The sequence below is a fragment of the Manis javanica genome, chromosome 2 (assembly GCF_040802235.1).
Source record: "Manis javanica isolate MJ-LG chromosome 2, MJ_LKY, whole genome shotgun sequence".
NCBI lineage: Eukaryota > Metazoa > Chordata > Mammalia > Pholidota > Manidae > Manis > Manis javanica.
In genome coordinates this window covers 150,620,590-150,640,770 of record NC_133157.1, presented here as the reverse complement: position 1 = coordinate 150,640,770, position 20,181 = coordinate 150,620,590, and the positions used below count along the sequence as shown (strand labels likewise).

At 37.8% G+C, this 20,181-nt stretch overlaps 1 protein-coding gene across 1 annotated transcript; it reads left to right on the top strand.

The window, feature by feature from the left end:
* The first annotated feature begins 3,469 nt into the window (after window positions 1-3,469).
* LOC108385593 (probable G-protein coupled receptor 160) lies at window positions 3,470-16,446 on the top strand. The gene is given in 3 exon segments (XM_036998312.2): window positions 3,470-3,553; window positions 15,165-15,494; window positions 15,496-16,446. Coding segments are annotated over 3 exon segments (1,365 nt in total).
* The last annotated feature ends 3,735 nt before the right edge of the window (window positions 16,447-20,181 follow it).

The following is a 20,181-nucleotide window of genomic DNA, read 5'->3' as shown; positions in this document are numbered from 1 at the left end:
TGGTGTGACCTGCCCAGAGTCTCATAGCTATTAGGTGCCAAACTAAAATCCAAATATGGTGTCTTCTGTCCTTGTTCTTTTTGTAAATCATATTATTACCATTTAAATATTGAACTAATGTCATGTGGTATTACAATAATCTACACTTTCTGGGCTATATCCAAGAAAATGTAAATTATACTAGAAGGTATGCAAGAATGAGTTAACTGTACAATTAATTCCTTTAGTAATATCATCAGTCAGTTTGAATTTTATATGACTTCAAAGACTTCTGTAAAAGAAGATGCACATAAGTTTGTGTTTTGTTTTTTTTTCAGTTTGCAAATATATTAAAGCCCTTTTGTGACTCAATTAATGCCGGCACTTTGTCTTTCACACATCTCTTCTCCAAGGACATGAAAAATACAACTCTCTAAAGATTAAGTATAATTATTAAAGAGAACTGTCATTGAAGGTTAAGTATAATGATTAAAGAGAGCAAATGACAAGCCTAGTGTAAGTAGAAACGCTTGCCTTTCAAAGTCATTTTCGTGTCCAAAGGCAGAGATGTACAGAAGGAAATTTAATCCTATTAAATAAAGCAAATCCAACTTCGTGACAAAGAAGTGAGTGTCTTAGTAATGAGTGATTATAAAATAAGGGAGGTCAGCTGAGGTGTACTGGGGTTAGCAGCAATATTGGCTATGCACCGTTTCATTTTGAAACATATGAGTCGAATTTATACAGCTATTGGAATATGAGAAGAGCAAAGACTGATGCTTGTCAATGTCGATGAGGATGCTATGGGGATGCACAGCCATGCCCAGGTGTTTGGTGTGCACTGTGTCCAGGGCCCTCTTACGGAAGGCGCCCTGGGACACGGGAGACCAAAATTCCGTTCCTTCTCTTATTTTCTGCCTCTGCCAATGAACTCTGTGAACTCTAAGGGTGAAACCAACATCCCAAATACAGCAGATGTTTACTGAGTGTTCCTGAATTTTTATATAAAATTTACTGGGGAACCAGACCTAAGACAAAATGCTTGGTCTATTGCTTTGTAAAGTAATTACTAATATTATGGCAAATTGTGAGGCCACAAGAAGTTCCTCATCTTACAGTGTGCCATTAACATTTCTCCCACCAAGACGTGGGTCCTAGGTTCCCTTTCCCTGGTGGGCCTCAGACTACAGCAGAAATGACACTCATGACTCCCAGGTTAAGTCATAAAAAGGATACAACTCTCTCCTCCCTAGACCCAGAAAAGCCTCCCAAGCATCCCTAAACTTGAATCACTGCCCCACCTGCTCTGTGGGACCATTTTTCTTAAGTTTCTGTCTTCTTACACAGGGCTCACAGGCAGAAAACTGAGGCAAATGTGTGGGCTTCCCTTTTATCACAAACCTCAGTCCTGTCCTGCCTGCTTTCCAACGCTGAAGCAGTTGAAGCAAGCTCTTTGTTGTTGTTATTACTGTGATGAATTTGAGCCAGTAATGATACTGGTGGGCACTGGAAGCCCTAAATAGTTTTTACCACTTATGAAAGCATCATGTGTGGTTTTCAAGGAAATAAGAAAAATGATGTGTTAAAGACAAATTGTCTGGATGAGTAGAATTTGATAGCTGTGTACCATGGGAAAGGAAATCTGATCCCAGTTAGTTTTGTCATACCAGAAGTGGAAGTTTGCCTTTCTATTGTATGTACAAAATATTTTTATATTGTGTCCCCTGTTTAAAAGTAGGGCTTGTTATATTAATGTTCATAAACTTAAACTATTAAGTTGGCCATGTAGCTACGTCTGTGTTTTTGTAGAAACTGACCCATTCCTGCCTCTAATGAATGTACCATTGCTTAGATCTGTCAGCATTTCATGTGTATCAGGCTGAAGATGAAAAAAAAAAAGTAGGCTCAGCTCTCCTCTCTCTATTGGATGTGCAAAAGGAAAGAAGTTGGATTCTAACTGACTCCATCCCTGGAATGTTAATTGATCTTGTAGAGCTTTTATCCCATCTAGTATCAGAGGTCTCTGCTGCAGGACACAGGGAAACAGCCTGGGTCTGAAGCCTGCACTGATTCTGCCCTTTCAGACTAGGCCTGATTTCAGGTCAAGTGGAATTTTTCCCTTCTAGCCATTATTTTATTGATTCAACATATTTTACTGAGTATTTGCCATGTACCAGAAATTTGGCAATGAAAAGTAGATTACTTTCTTTTGGAGGGAGCCAAACATTGCTTAAATATATAATAGACTAAATATGTCATCTGTAATGCAACCAAAGTGCTATGAAGGAAATAGCTCAAAGTAAGAGGAGATTCCAAGGCTGAGACCTCCAAAAAGCAAGAAGCAGAAGTTACCAGACAAAAGAAGGTCATTGCCCTTTTCTGATGCACAACACTGTTTCCTCCATATTCTATTGGTCCAAGCAGTCACAAGCCTGCCTACATTCAAGGGCAAAGAGGAATAGATACATCTCTTAGTGGGGAATGGCCAGGTCACATGCAGAAAAGCACATGGGGTGAAGCCACCATTGGAAAATGGATTTGACTATGGTTTACATGCTTAAATCACACTAATTATTGCCACATGGTAACAGATAGATTTGTGAATTATCTATAATAACACCATTGAAGTGAAAAATCAAACTTTGCAAAAATAACAGATTATCTTTCATATTTTGAAAATCAGAGTATTTTAACATACTGATTTCATTTTGTAAAGGGAAATTTTTGCTTCTTTTTTCATCTTTTAAATTATTATGTACCTATTTGGAAAATATTTAGGCAGATTAAACAGTGTATGTATTCAAAGAGAAATGAAAAGCTATTACTCTGAAGCTTTTATTTTTGAGAATAGTTGACATCAAATCAACAGAACACACTGTCCCAAGTTTATATCTTATTAAATTGCCACTATCCCACCTATTGTTACTCTTACAACATCATATTTATTTTATGATTATATGTTACAATGTATAATTACAATAATTTAACCTCTCTGTAAAGATGTAATTTAACAAATTATCCTGGCTATTTAAATGCATGGTAATCAGCAAGAGATTACTTAAGTAAAACAAGAAAAATGGACACAAGAAATAGAAAATTAACAAATTCTAGAGAAGAATAATTTCAGGGACTAATTACATCTCCTACAATAAATCACAAGTGCATACTAGTGTAAAGACCTATTCCTTTCCATTCAGATTTTAGATGTGCCCAGAATTGGTCCAGTATGTACTCTATATCCTAAGCATATTAATAGTTCTGTTCTCATATTGAATTATTTACTCAGCAATCTATTCATTCTTCATTGTTTCATACATTTGATGAATGTTTACTTCTGGCCATTCATAATTATGTTGGGTGCAGTGAATTAGGGTTCTCCAGAGAAACAGAACCAATAGTATATATTATATACATATATATAGAGATTTACTTGTTATAAGGAATTGGCTTATGTAATTATGGGGGATGAGAAGTCCACAGTGGAGAACCAATGGTAGAACTCCAGCCCATGACGGAAGGCCTAAGAGCCAGGACAGCCAGTGGTGTAAGTTCCAGTCCTGCTCAGAGTCAAAAGGTAAGAGAAACCAGTGAACCAATGCCCCAGCTCAAAGACAATTAGCAGAAAGAAAGTACCCTTTCTCATTCACCCTTTTAGTCCATTTAGGCCTTCAGTGGACTGGATAAGGCCCACACACATTGGGGAGAGAAATCTGCTTTATTCAGTGTACCGTTTCAAATGTTGATCTTATGCCAAAACATCCTCACAGACACACCCAGAAAGAACGTTCAGCAAAATATCTGGGCAGCCGGTAGCTTCGTCAAGTTGACACACAAAATTACTACCACAAGTAGTTATGAATACAAGACCTGGAGATTAAACAAAACCTCCTCCTGATCTTGAGTTGCTTATTGGGTAGTTTGCAAGGAAGTTATTTACCAAAATAACAGTCATTGGAACTTAAAAGGCATAACATCACTATAAAAGATAAGTCAGATCATGTCAGTCCACCACTTGAAGTTCTACTGTGGCTTCTCAACATATTACATTTAAATCCAAATTTCTTGGCCTGGACAACCTTCCATCATTTTCTGACTGCATCATCTTTGCTGCACCCACTGCTAGAGTCAGGGCAAAACTATTCATTCCCACCATGCCACACTTCCTCTTGGGTCGGGGCCTTTGCTGTCTTCCCTCCATGGGGACAGGGGCTCCCCTGCCCCCACTCCATACCACACAGGACAGAGACTGAGGCAGCACTTTCTTTGTGCAGCTTCTATCTATATATCTAGAAACTACATCACAAATAGATGTTTTTCATAGGAAAATAATGAGGAAGTTATGACCAAGAATTTCACAGCAGATAAATCATAGACATGACAAAAATGTTCTGAAAGCAAGGATATGTCCACGATAAATGCCTATAAGCATTGTAATGGGTGCTGAAATACTACAAAGTTGTAACTCCTTGTTATTCAATGTATGAATTAAGTATCTGGTAAAAAAATAGTTTTCTCTGTGATGAATCTGATCCACATTCAACCAGGAAGCTAAAATCATCTCATAACATTAATTACCTGTTATTTTTATTGCTTCAGAGTTACAAGTTTGGCAAAAAAATAATTTGAAATGCCCAGATCTCTCCAAAAAACCGCTGATGGTAGCTTGTACTTAGGTCATTTTCAGTAACTTTCTTGGCATCAACAAAAGATAGTGAAGATTTTCAAATATTGTGTTTCTCCTATTGAGAAGCATCTTTATAAACAAAGCTAGCGCAACATTTTTCTTTTCATACTTGCCTATGTAGTTGTCTTATTCAAAATCACAAGTATGAATACTTAGTGCTTAACTAGAATGCTGACTTACTAACACCTGCTTATGTGACTTCAGGAAAATTGTTATGTTTAACAATGTTATATACCGATATTTTTCTTACCGATAATTGATATAGTTTCTAATTATAAAGTTATTTGAATAAACAGAAATAGAAATGAGGGTCAGACAAAAGAGAAGGGAAATCACTTTTCTTATTCAAACATAGAGTGGGTGATTTATATCAGAGAGGGTGAGTAGGCCCCTCTTGTGTGCCACCCCTGATCAGCTGGAAGATGCCACTGCACTGTGACGAGGACATTCCTGAGGCCACCTATGGGCCCCCCATAGCAGAATGCCCAGATCATTCAGTGACGTCCTCCAAAGTCGCACACTAGGATGTGGCAGCAGATCTGCCATTATTTGGCAATTTCTGGACAAGTTTATGGTTGTCAGTGATTCTTTTAAGGGTCTTCATTGTTTGGGCATAATTTCTCACTGTGCAGTGACAAATACTTTGCAAATAATGAATTATCTCATCTGGTATATGTATTAATTGATACCTCTGGTTTGAACTATTTTAGTAAATATAGTCCCCTCACTTCCTTTGTCTGACGTCTTGAAAAATCTGAGCATAGTTCCTGACCTCACCTAGCTGCGTGTCCTTTAGATGAGAAAACCTTCATCAAGTAACTAAACAAATAATGACATAATTGTTGATATGCTGTGTTCTACCAAGGAACAGCATGGCACACAGGGGGGAGTATCTGACCTGTGCTGGCAGGTCTGATTGATGGCTGTGCCTCATCTCCTGAATTGGAAGGTACTCTATGTATTCTTTGACTCACACTTGCTTTCCCACATAGGAAGTACCGAATATTTATTCATTGATTTATTTCAAGCCACCATTACCTTATCAGACCTCTGCTCTGTTAAAATACTGAGTAATACTATTTTATTGATTGCATACCTTCTGACAGTTGCAATGTGCACACATGCCTTAGTCTCATACCTCTACAGCTTTAATAGTCTGAAAGCAATAGTGAAAATAATGTATTCTTGTCTAGGTGCAGCAGTTTAGATTCTGTAATAGTTAGAGCTGCCAGTTTGGAAATGCACACAATGAGTTATCTAAAGCCTTTGCAGAACTAAGTTGATATATCAATCAAGATGCTAAGAGAGACTGAGCTTCTAAAAAGCGCCACTGATCTGATTATTGTTTGCAGCCATAGCATATGGGAACTGTTCTTAGAAATAAAAAAGAAAAGTTCTTTTAGTTTTACATTTCTTGGTAGAGTCAATGACAATGGCTGGATAACATGTTGACTCATTGCAGTGTTGAAATCCTGCATCCTTCAGTTGACTTTAGTACAAGATTCAACACATGAACTGAAGGATTTGTGTATATTCAGAAGAAAATAGTGATAGCACCAAGAGTCTTATTGAATGAAGTTATTCAATATTTTATATTATCACAGAAGGGATACTTATAAAAAATAGGTAATTTTAAGAAATCATTTTACATATATTGCACTCTCTTTTGGTTTAAGTTTTTCTTAAAAAATCCTGAGCTTTGTACATCTTATCCACTTATTTTGGCTCCTAAATAGTATATAATTTAATTGATAAAAAAAAATTTTATTTATATTAACCCACTATGGGATGATTTAGGCATTTATAATTTTTTTCCACTCTTACAGATTTGTGGTAAAAAATCCTTATATAGACACAGTGCACAGCTAGTTTCTCTGGCACCAAGGAAGAGCCAGAAAAAAAAAGTTGCGAAAGAATGGGCACAGTAGGATACAATTGACATAAACTTTTATTACACTAAACGTTTCAGTTTTGACTGAAGAAAAGCACAAAAGTACATGGGAATGATTTCTAGCTTCAGGATGGCAGTAACCTTTGGGGAGTGAAGGACATAGAAGGGATGGAGACTTAGCTATAAGTTTATCTTTTCTGCTTTAAAATGAAACAAAAACAAACAAAAAATGTGGTAATGTCTGTTGAGTCTTGGTGTTGTTATATAGGTGTCTGTTTTATTGTTTCCCATACTTTTCTTGAAGTGTTTCATAATTTACAAAATAATCTTAAATTATATGACCAAGTTTAGGAAACTTTAAGAAAACCCAAATGTGTCGTAAGTGCATTAGTCACATGTGAGAGGATCTATTAGCATACACATCTAATTTCCTCATTTGAATGAAGTTAGCTATGCATTTTTAAAAACACAACCATGAAAAAAATGACATGTAAGAGTAGGGTTCACATAGTAAAGGAATTAAACAATGTTTATTGGGTTTGAGTGCCCCCCTCAAAAAAAAGTGTATATCCACCTAGAACCACAGAATATGACTGTGATTGGAAACAGGTATTTTGCAGATATAATTAGTAAAATGAGTTCATATTGGATTAGGATGGATCCTAAATTCAATTTCTAGTGTCCTAATAAGAGGAGAGGTCTCACACACACACACACACACACACACACAGAGGGAAGATGAACACATGCAGATATCTGAAGCAGAAATTTTTAGTGATGAGGCACAAGTCAAGGAAGGCCAAGGATTTCCAGCAACCACCGAAAAGCAGGAAAAGGCATGGAAAGGGTCTTCTCTGTCCTACGGAGGAAGCATCCAACACCTTTATACTGACTGGATTTCTAGCCTTCAGAGCTGTGAAGAACGTTTTCTGTTGTTTTAAGGCCCTCATTTTGTGATACCTGGTTACACCAGCGACAGGAAACCAATATATGCACTTTGGGTTCACTGGTTGTTGAATCTGGAACTAGGGCTGTTTTACTTTCCCATGATCAGGAAAATGAGCCTTATAGGTCCTGTCAACAAGTCTATCTCATTTCCAGGATTAGCAAACTAGGTTACAGGCAGCCCTCCACTCAGATAAGAAGGAAGCTTTCTGTATCTTTAATTCCACAGAAAATCAGAAATGAGCCAGAGATAAAACACAAGAAAGTCAGAGCAGATCTGGGAAGAAACACAGGGCAATTCTGGGAGCCTGTGTCATGAGACGCAAATCCTGCTGCAGTTGGGCTGCAGCTGGCTGACCTGCATTTGAAATGTGGGGAGTTGCAGTTTCCTCATCTGAAATATATCTTCTTGAGAGTTAAATGAAATAATATATACAGACCTTGGCACTGTAAAAGTTAGGTTTCTCTCCAGGTATGAAAGAAAATAAAATTGGAGATGAGATGAACCAATCCAGAGTCTTTATCTGAAGCTCTAGTTTAGAAGGCATGATAGCTAATTTTATGTGTCTATTTGGTTAGGTCTCACTACCCAGATATTGGACCTAACATTAATCTAGATGTTTCTGTAAAGATTTATTTTAAAGATAATATTAACACTTAAATCAGTAGACTTTGAGTAAAGCAGATTACATTACTCTTCATGTTGTGGGTTGGCCTTATCCAATAATTTGATGGCCTGAATAAAGATGTATCTCCCTGGAGAAGGGAGAATTCTGCCTCCAGAGATCTTCAGAGTCAATCTGCAACACCAGCTCTTCCCTGGGTCTCCATGTTGCTGTCCTACACTGTAGATTTTGGACTTCGTAAAGCTTTACAATTGCACAAAATAAATTCCAATTCCTTAAAATCTTTCTCTATCTCTCTGTGTCTCTCTCTCTCTATCTCTCTGTGTGTGTCTCTGTCTCTGTCTCTTTGTCTGTCTCTCTCCATATAGACAGAGATACAGATATAGATACAGATCTCTTTGTTGGTTCTGTTCTCCAGAATCTGGAAATTCTGACTAATACAGAAGGGATTCAAGAAAAACTCAAAGTGAATTTCTTCTGAGACCAGGGAATGAGGGTGGTGTGCAGAGTTGATTAGTGGTGTAGATACTTAGATCCTGAAAATATTCCTCAATTTTAAGGTAATTATTTGCAGGTGGGCTGGTATTGTTATTTGCTTCATGTCCATAGACTTAGCGGAAACCTGGCTATTCAGACCCTGATGCCATTAACAACTAGAAACACTGGGTTAGCTTTTCTATTGCAGAATTACAGAATGATAGCTTCCCTTGCTGGTATTTACAGTGTAAGGTTCTCTTTGTGATAAAATATGTGTATATATATATATATATATATATATATAAATCTTCAGGCGATTCATTTTTGAAATTAAATAAGAACCATTTAGCCAGCATACTTTATCTGCTGATATGCTTGCTAACTGCTGCCCTTTAATTCTTCTACTGTTCAAATTAAATACCTTGCAGTCATTCAGAAACTGAATCGTGTTGCCACATCTTCCCATTGCCAAAGCTGTTAATTAGCTCCTGGCAGGTCTGAATATCTGAGAAGATTACAAGGAGGATTTCTAATTGCATACTGAAGTACAGCAAGTTGCTTAGATGTCTTTTGCTCAGCATTTACAATTTATACACCGTTTAGATTTTCAGTTTTCTGATAGAAAATAGAAAACTTTACATTTCATATTACTGCTGGTGGCATCATCATTCTTTTAGCTGGATAAAAGGAAAGCAAAAATTGGATCTTATTGAAGCAAACAGCTCTATAAAATCTGAAGAGGACTTCTCTAAAGAAGATGGTTAGCATAACATTTATTCTTATTGTTACTGATACCTTCAAAGAAGTCAGATTTGAAGGATTTCCTGGAAAAGCCTTCTTACTTCCCTTTGAAAGCAAAATAAAGTTTATTGTTTTTATATTTATACTGGCATTCAAGAACTTCAGTAGTTTTTTAACTTGGCAGGTAGTTTCTCTGACCATTTTACCTCCAACTTTTCTTCTCTATATACATAATGTGACATTTAAATAGAACTTCTGGGGATTTTTTTTCCAAATTATTTTCATTACAGCTCAACTCAATTTTTTTCTCCTTTCTGAATCCTTTCTGGACTTCCCACTATTTTTTTTCTTTCAATTTTGAAATTCTGTGTTGTGTAGTATCTGTACTTGCCACTTGTCACTTCTTAGTTTCAAGCAAGTTTATTGTCATAATTCTCAGTCAGTCTTTTCAGCTTATTGAGAATAGAAATCATGTCCTTTGTCTTCTTTTCAGATTATGTTGTTTGATTTTTCATAGGTAAATAAGAAAACAATCATCTTGTTCTCAAAGCCATCTTTCTTTCTAGACTCAGAAGACCTTTTCTAAAAGGTAGTATATTCAAAATCTTTTTCCCCAAGTCCTTTAATAATTTTTCCTTGGATTCTGCATCTATCCATAGGTAGTCCAACTCAAATTGTCCATAGAAAAAATATGAAAATTTGGAATCTAAAATAAAATAATCTTGTACTTCTCTGTGTTATTTAAGTCTCTTCTAGACACATTGGGTAGTAGAGATACTTGTTCCAAGGGTTGTCTATCTTCTAAAGAAACAATGTCCAGGCACAGTGATCAGAGGGAGAGTTAGTATCCAGAAGAGATAGAGAGACTAGTATACTGGACAAAGCATAGACACAAGAGAATCTATAGGAATCATGTTGATCAAGGAAGTCTCCTGCAGTAGATCAGAAGGAGGGTGTCAGGAAACAAGAACTCAACCATATCAGCTCCTGCTCAGGATACCATGTAGGCTGGAATTCAATTCATGGCCCCAAAATTGTAGTTGGAGAACCATCTGAAAGCTAGCAGGGGATTAACACCACAGCCCAGTCCTGTGATGTGGAAGAACCCAAAATCATCAAAGAAACACTAGCCCTTGGAGCCCACCTAAGTATACAGAGAGGCTGGCTGGCAGCTAAGCTGTTGGGAATGAAATTGATTTGCTTTCTGGTCGTCCTATAGCAGTCAGTGAATATAGGAGAGCAGGAGTGGAAAACAGAGCATTCTTAAGCTTCACAACAATGGACTAGTCGCAGAAGGGGAAATAATGCACAGATGACTGTACTACTGCTGGTTACCTCTTTCCTCTGATGGACACTCATCACTAGCAGTTGGGCTCAGAAATCTGCATGTTTCACCAGAATTCGAAAAGGACTACAGCAACACTTCTAACCAAAAGCTCCTTTTATCTGTTTGTTAGACTTTAGAAGTTCACAAGTTTTATAGCATGAGAACAATGCATGGAAAGTTCTTGGCACTGAAGGCCCTATGGTCTCCCATCTCTCTGAAGTGTACAGGTCATGCTGTATTTGTGTACATGGTGCTCCCTGATGTTGTACAACATGTTTGCCCTTCATAAACAGGTTGATTTAATAGAAACGTCATGCTAGAGTTATCAGCAGATACTAAAGAGTGGAGCTAATGAGTATCAAAAGTGTAGCTTATTAAAGAGTTGCATAAAGGTGTGGTCACCTCCTCTGCAGGCAAATCATGGTTCTGCCCTATGTCTTACTGAGGAACTTGGACAAATTACTCAAACTCTGTGTCTCAATTTATTCAACTGTAACAATATGTATTTACAAGGCTGAAATGAGACTAAAATGACACTAAGTAATGGGCTCAGAAGTGTGCCTGGCACAGAGTAAACACTGTGAACACTTATTACCACTGTAGATTGCAGTAAGGATATTTTAAGCAGACTTGCGTTAGCAACGTGGTAAAGCTTTTTGCGTCTGTGTTCCAGGATCGCTGAGAAGGCTGACATTTTTAGAACCAGTACAATGATACTTATTTCAGATGAACTCTGGGCCACTGAGAAATAGATTTATGGACACATAGGGAAGTATCAAGAGAGTAACTTACTTTTTCTTTCTGATGGGATTTGAAACAGACACATCTGCACATTTGAAGACTTACACCATGGAAGAAGTGAATGACCGCTTTATGTTTGTTTACACATTGCTGTGAGTGTGAAATTTGTAGAGTAAATGTGTATTTCTCTCGTAGTTCTAAAAATACACGAAATGTTTCCTTCATTTCCCCCTTTTCTCTTTGGTAATTTATGTGTTACTTTCCTCTCTTTGTCCCTGTCTCCTTTCACCTTCTTTCATAAATAATACACATCTTTTCTCTGTCATCCTAATGGGGTCATGGGGACTTTAAACTAAACTGATACAGCTATAAAGGGGGAAATGAGAGGCAAAGAATACCCCATAACTTTAGGAAGGAAAGAGATGTGGTTTGACTGCCAATGTAGAGGCAGCTTTGATTGGGGTGAAACATAGGAAAGATCCAAGAAAATCAGAGAAAACTATCACAGATCTCCTGGGCAAAGGGGAAAATGTTCCTGCCTGAGGATGGGAAGGAAAGAGTTGGGTAAAATATTTGAGTATCAACCAAATGGGGGAATACAGTGGAGCTCATCCAGGTGGAAGCACAGGCTTTGTAGGGGTCAAGGGCAGCAACCCCCAAATGTGCCACTTTGGCATAGAAACAGCCAGTGCAAGACCACTCTGACCTCCCTTTTTTCCTCTGAAAGCAGAAAATAAATCTCACGTGTGAAAGGTATCTTCCCCAAACCAGGAGGTAAAGAGAGAACTTTATTGCCACAGAGGGAATTCAGGGCAAAGACAGCTGTAAACAAACCTTGTTACTTTCACTAACTTACCAATCAAAACTTTTGAATATACATTTTCTTTGTCCTACGAACTCCTCACAGATTTATTGTCACTTTGTCTAAAAAGTATGAAAACAGCCTGCCTTTGTCATTTTATTTAGGTCTCAATTTCACTATTAGGCCTCTGTGTGTATGTAATTAAACCTTTTTTTGGCTTCTGTTTTTTTCTGTTAACCTGTCTTGTGAATGATTCTTAGACTAGCGGGGATAGACTTAAAGGGAAAAAGAAAATTTTTCCTCCCCAATAGCGACTTGCCAGGGCTGGAATGAGGGTAAGGATGAATGGAGACTGCACTCACACAGTACACACATTTTAAAGGTCCCGTGACAAGTACAGCATTAAAAGCATACCTGTGCCTTCCTGGCAGGGAGGAATGTTAACTCAAGACTGTGAGTGGGGTAAATGGGGAGCAATGGGCTTTCTCTGTGCAAGCTACTGCAGAGGCAGCCTTGGGAAAGAGCAGCCTGAGTATTATTTCACAGTTCCCAGAAATTAGGCCCTGATGGATTTGACCCGTGCACTCCATTTTGCCCCGCCCCATCGTGTACTGAGACTTTTTGTTTGTGGGTTCTGCAGGTGACCTAAAGACAAGGTTCTATCCCCTATACTCAGACTGATTTCTTTGCTTTCCAAGGATACTGATGCTCACATGCTGGCCATGAGCCAAGGATACAGTTTCCATGTGGGTGGTATTTAAAGGCTATGATGTTTAAATACTACCAACACTATACGATATTGGATTTAGAAGGATCTAGTCTTCATGTGAACACTGCAGAAGGACACTTAGGATATGTTTCAGGTTCTGAGAAGCACCACTGAGAAGCAGAAAGAATTGGGAAATTGGTGATGAACAAAGGGAGTGCAGGAACTCAGTGGAGAAGCATAGAGAATAATTGTGACACTCAATGTAATGTATACAAAGGGAGAAAATCACAAAACAAACCGAGGGTAGTCCAAAAATTATGGAATATTACAAAGGGTGTAAGGGAAGAGAAGAAGGACAGTATGCCTCTGGTAAAGCAGGAACTCAGCAACTACAAAAGAAAAGCTGTTAGTGTGGGGAAGTTGGGGTTTCTATGGCCAGGATTCTCACTGAACTTAAACCACCTGATGATGTAACTGGCCTGTTGCTAGGCTACCGCTTCCACACCTTTAGGCAATAAGCTATTATTGCGCTACATAGAGAGCTTGGCCCAGTGCTCTGCACGGAGGCAGAGACGCTGGTGCTCGACCTACCGCCGGAGAACAAGCCAGATAATAAACCCTTTCACCCCAAAGAACGTTTTGCTGTCCATTTCTTTGGTCACACTGAATCCATAGCGAACTTGCACGGGGCTGAAACCCATTGGAAGGACAGTTTTCTTTGCCTAACATGAATCCAATCTAGAGGAATGAACTAGCATTCATGAGCTAAAAAGAAAAATACGATTATTTTTTATTTTAATGGCTCTTAAGAGGAGAACTATAAAATACCAGCATTATGCACTGAACCTCACTGGAGGAATATGAACACTGACAAGAAGAAATAGTAAAAAAAGAGCGTCAATGTTTCACTGTGGTTTATGTGTAATACACTATGATTAAAGATGGAAAATAATCTGACTTTTGTGGACATAAGACCTTATTATAGGTGAGATTCTCCTGTGACCTGCAAGAGAAGTTGTTGCATAGGAAACAAACAAGACTGGAGAAAGAATGGCTCACAAAATATGCATACATGCTGTGTGTATTTGGGGGAGAAAACTGCAAAAATGAAATCGCATTAGGCTAGTAAGAAAAAACGTCATCTAAGACCAAGGTAATACTTGGTACTAATGAGAAAAATATCACAGAACAGATACTTCTCTAAGGAAGATATACAATTGGCAACAAGCCCATGAAAAGATTGTTAATATAAGTCTTCAGGGAAATATAAATCAAAGCTGCAATGGGATATTACTTCACTCCCACTAGGATGGCTGGAATCAAACAGTCAGATAACAACAACTATTGGCAAAGATGTGGAGAAATGGTAACCCTTGTACGTTAGTAATGGAAATATAAAGAAACAGTTGGGCCTTTTCTCAAAGGATTAAACATAGAGTTGCTATTGGATCCAACAATTCCTTTCTAAGGTAGATCCCCAAGAGAGATCAGAACATACATCCACACAAATCCTTATACACAAACATTTCTAGCAGCATTATTCATAATATTGATGCCGGTTCTTGTTCACAGAGTGGAAGAATGAACTTCCCAAACAGTCAAGCTAGGAGAGCAAGGCAGAGATTTTTATTTAGAAATAAAGCAAAAGGACAGAGCTCCTGAGCCAGGAGGGGACAAGAGAGCCCCTGGGTGGTGGGTTGTCTAGGGGTTTTATAGGCAGTTGAGAGACTAAGGGCTAGGGATGTACACCTGCTAAGGGGTCCTAAATGTTTACCCTTTGAAGAAACATTAAGTTTCCTCTCTTGATTTCCTTCTAGGATAGCAGCTTCCTGGTCTGGGAGCATATCACCCAAGACTGCCTGCTTTGCTCCCAAGGTGGGCTGAGTTATTGACTGTTAAGAAACTTTGTAACTAATTGGGGTTTAAAATGGAATCCTTCCTGTTTTTACTATGTTGTTTTGGGCTTGCTTGCTATATTGCCCAAGTTTCAACAAATCATTTGTTTAGGGCTGGAAGAAGAAAAGCAGCACCTGGGAAAAGTTAGAAAAATAAGTTGGCACCCTCCCCAGCAAGCCAAAGCAAATATCTTGCTTTGTTTTTCTCCAGAGGCCCTCACCCTATTCTGTCTATGCCTGTGGTCCCTGTCTCAATATTATATTCAAAAGATGAAAACAAGTTTAACATTCAACAGAAAAATGGATAAAAGTTCGGTATATTGGCCCACAACTTCCTGGTCACCTAGGGTTGGGAGGGTGGGGGGGGCCCTGCTGGCCTCCCAGTCTTCCCTCGGGAATGCACGGGGCGGGGCAGAGCTGTGTGGGCGGGACAGAGCCCTGCAGGCAGGCCAGGCACCTGGCCCGACTTCGGTGGTCCCCTGGGCCGGGAGCGACAGGTGCCTGGGCTGCGTCCTCGCCGTCGTAGTCTAGCTGGTGCCCAGCGCCGGGATTGCGGAGTGAGGGCCAGGAGCCCCGTGCCTCGGCTGACCCCAGGAGGTGCCGGCAAGGCCCACCCCAGCACTCTGGAGGCGACCTCCTTTCTGTATCAGTTACATCAAACAAACCAGCTCCTAGATGGTAACTGTAATATTATTCTTGATTATACTTGGGAAAATATTACCAAATATCTTAACACTAGGAATGAGAAGAAAAAACAACTATCAAAATTTTACAGAATATTTTTGCATTTCACTAGCATTCATTAATCTTTTACATTAGATAAACATTTCCATTATATCCTATTTAAGGGATTTTGTACTTTTAGGCATTAGGTTTACTAAACACCACATCTGCCTGTTTACTCAAATTATTTCTTTTACTTTCAGCATTTTGCATTATCCTGTTTTCCTGATAGCTTGTATAGATTACTGCCTGAATTTCTCTAAAACCACCAAGCTTCCATTGAAGTGTCAAAAATTATTTTATTTCTTTACAGTAATTTTAATTTGGATTTCAGTCCTCACTTATTTTTTAGGAGATCCAGCTATCTACCAAAGCCTGAAAGCACAGGATTTTTATTCTTATCAATGTCCTTCCTACATTAGCATTCAGAGTTACTGGATGTCATTTTCCATGGTGATGGTTTTATTTATGGCTTTTATAACCTCTTGGTCAGAAGTTATTGCCTTGGTACAGGCTGTTAGGATAGCTTCCTATATGAATGAGATTATCCTATATTTTCCCTTTTCATCTCACTCTAGTTATACTACGAGCTCTAAAAAAAAAACACTCTTGCTCAAGTTCATTATCTGTTTTTTCGGTACATGGTCACCATTTGTACTACTTCAAGTAATTATCCTCTTACTTAAAGTACAGATTCCAGTATATATTGAGTTAAATGTTCTATGGTTGTCCTTTGTTAATTGTTTCCTCGTTGCCACAATGTATTGGTTTAATTGTCAAAAGCTTGACTTAAGAGAGACTGCATTACCTGGGGATCCGTTTGTCAACTGGAAATGCTGCTTCATTCCATTTACAATTCCTAATTTTGAGCAAATTGAAAAGCTTTTATCAATAATAATTTGTTAATATGTTGCCACATTAAAATTAAAGCTTATACCTACAGTAAAAACCATGATTTTATAATGATTAGTTACAACATAAAAAGAATGAAGGGGGAACCTAGTAAACATAATGTTCTTCATGTAATTGTACATCAATGATACCAAAAAAAAAAGAATAAACTGAAGCTTTCCCCCAACTTCTGCACTCCCACTTCCATATCTTTTCAGAATGTGTCTTTTGGGACTATGTTATTGGTTTTTTGTTTTTTTTTTTAAACAAAATAATTCCAAGAAAAACGTCTATACCTGTTCAGGAAAAATGCATGTTACATATATTAATACAAAAGTGAAATGAGTTCAACATTTGCTTACTGATGTTTGTGTTGCATACCCTAAAAACTGTATGCAAACTGTTAGGTACATCTGAAATTTGCTGCCAACTTATAATAAGACCTTAAACATTTTTATTAAATTCAGAGCAAGAAAATCAGGATCATTTTCTTAAAATGATTTCAAATAAATATTCTTCAATGTAAGGAGGAGATGAGCTCAATTAAAATTAGCTAATTTTTTAAATATCTGTTTTTAATGCACGTATTCCTGGAGGAAAACATTTGGTTACTTACTTACAGAATTGGGAGTAGTGACTAAGATCTCTTTCCATGACATACCAGATTCATTTTCAGTTATAACTTACATGTCATACTTGCATGTCAGATCATAATCACATGGGAAATGTATCACACTGTAAGGTTGGGTTTCTTATCCTCAGCACTGTTGACACTTTGGGTTGGATATTTCTTTGTTGTTGGGGAAGGCTGTTCTGCGTATTGTAGGATGTTTGGCAGCATCCCTGCCCTCTAGCCAACCGCTGGATGCCAGTAGCACCTCCCTTTCTCAGTCACAGCAATCAAAATGTCTCCAGACATTGCCGAACTTCCTCTGCTGGGCACAACTGGCTCCTGCCGAGAACTACTGAAGTAAAGCAATCTGAAAGGCAGAATAATCTGATGTCATTTTGTTAATTAAACTATGAGATATGGCCTAATCTGTCAGTTTCTAAACCTGGCCCTTCTATGCTTTTGTGTTACTATTCCCCTGAATGTGTTTGTTGCTAATTGGCCATACCATGGGATTGAGATATTTTAAAATATACTTAATTAGTAAATCAGTAGATTTTTTACAAAGTAAATATTTACTCTGTGTATTTTAAATCAGGCAAATTTATAACTATAACTATTTCAAACCCTTTGTTAAGCTTTTTGTTTACTTATAAAAAAAATTTGGTATATTATAAACGGGAGGGGTGGGGGAGGGTGGGTGGGGAGGGAGGGAGAAGGGGATTGAGGGGTATTATGATTAGTACACATGGTGTAGGGGGGTCGTGGGAAAGACAGTGTAGCACAGAGAAGACAAGTGGTGACTCTCTAGCCTCTTACTATACTGATGGACAGTGACTTCAGTGGGGGTATGTGGGGACTTGATAACATGGGTGAATGTAGTAACCACAGTGTGAAACCTTCGTAAGAGTATATATCAATGATACCTTAATAAAAAAAAACCTAAAAAAAAGAAATTGGGGTATATCAGGCTGCTCCTCTCTGAGGTTGCCCGTATTCCCATCTGAGTGTGTACTGTCTTATATAATAAACCTCTTGTTGCATTAAAAAAAAATTGTGGCATAGCTATACAATGATACAATGAAATAGTATTTGGCCATAAAAAAGAATTAAGTACCAGTACATGCTACACCATAATTGAACCTTGAAAACATGCTAAGTGAAAAAAGCCAGTCAGAAAAGACCACATACAGTATGATTTCATATATATCAAAGTGCAAAATAAGGAGATATATTCAGACAGAACACAGCAGCTTCTTTGGACTGAGGAAGGAGTGGGCGATTGCTAAAGAGCATGGGATCCGTTTCTGAGGTCACACAAAAACATTCTGAAATTGTCATTGTGATTGCACATGTCTGTGAATATACTAAAGACTATTGGCTTGTACCCATTAAATGTGTAACTTGTATATGAATTATATCTCAAACTTAAATAAGTAAGTAAATAAGCAAATAAATCAATAGAAAAGTTGGAAAGAAGACATTAAGATGTTTGGAAAAAATAAGCTAATAAAATTTTCGTATTTCTTTGCAACAGATAATACAATTACAGGGGAAAACATCTCAACAACAATTTTGTACATAAACTATCAAAACAGAAACATTTAAAAGAAATTGTAACCCCTAAAAATCTCCAGGCCAGGATGACTGTATTGGAAAATGTTTCCAAACATTTAAAAAAGAACACCAATTTATACAATCTTTTTAAACAAAATAATAACAGGAGGGAATATTTTCCTACTCACTTATCAGAGTATTTACTTGATATCAAAACAGGACAAAGATAGTTAAAAAAAAAAAAAGAAAGAAAACTATAGACCAGTATACTTCATGAGATAAGACACAGAAATTCTCACCAAAATATTGTGAACCTGAAGATATTCTATCAGCATTTTCTAGATCTATAGACTATCAATTATCTCAGTTTTTGTCTATCTGAGAATGTTTTTATTTTACCATCAACTTTGAAGGATATTTTTGCTGAAAATAAAATGGCACAGGGAGGTGAGCAAAGCTGTGAGTGCTCCCAGGTTGGATCCTGTCCACGGATGTACAACCTAGGTGTGTACAACATCACACAACTGGAATGATAACAAAAGCCCGTGGAGAGGTATTGGTAATGGTGGTAACGAGGATTCATTAACTCTAAACCACAATCTTTTAAAGTTTTTTTTTTAGGAGGCATTGAGAAACTGCATGGCATTTATAGATATGATTTACTATCAAATGGGTTAAGTATGATTTGTTTTTGCCATAGGAGAAATAAAGACTGATTGTGTATTTTAGGCTCAGATTTTTAAGAACTATTCATATTGCACCAAAAGTTTGGACTTTATTCTATGAAACTATAGAAGCAGTATCTCAGAGGACAGACATAATACTATGTTGTATCATAAAAATAATCCTGAAAGCAGCTTTTAGGATGGTGCGGGTAAAATTGCAATATTCCCAGAATCTCTTGCCTGCTTTAGTGCATCTGCATATCAACAGGTGTTTCCTAGGGGTGGGAAGAGGTAGTCCATCTCCATATCAATGGGTAATTACATGGGCGAGTGAGAGTTTATCTGGACTGGAGAGAATCTTCTCTGTGGGAATCTTTTTCCACCGCAGCAGGAGAGAGAAAAAGAGAGAGAGAGAGAGAGAGAGAGAGAGAGAGATGTGGAGTGACTACTTGTAAGTAATAAGCGGGTTTTAAACTTTTTTCCTCCCTTTGACTGATTGCGGTTTCAAAGGTTTTTTGGCCCCAGGGTTTCCCCCTCCCTGGATTTACAGATGGGTAGGAAAGAGAGCAGACAGGAGTCAGGGAGATCAGATTATGCTTTGACTTTTTGCTTTTAACATAAACTCAGAGTGAAGAAACCAAAGCCAAGGTATGGTAATGATCATTGGAAAGCAGAACAGAGGGTTAGAGATATATTTTGGAGGGTGATCTGACAAGCATTAGTAACAAATCAGTTTTGAAGTATATAGGGATGTTTCTAATGCAAATGACTAAGTAATTAGAATGCATTAATTGATGTATGAAATAAGCAGAAGAGCAGGCTTCAGAGATGTCAGTCACCCCACATTCGATGCTATTTAGCTGAACTATGTGATTACATTTGGGATTCTCACTGAGGGGAGAGGTCAGAAATGGAGAT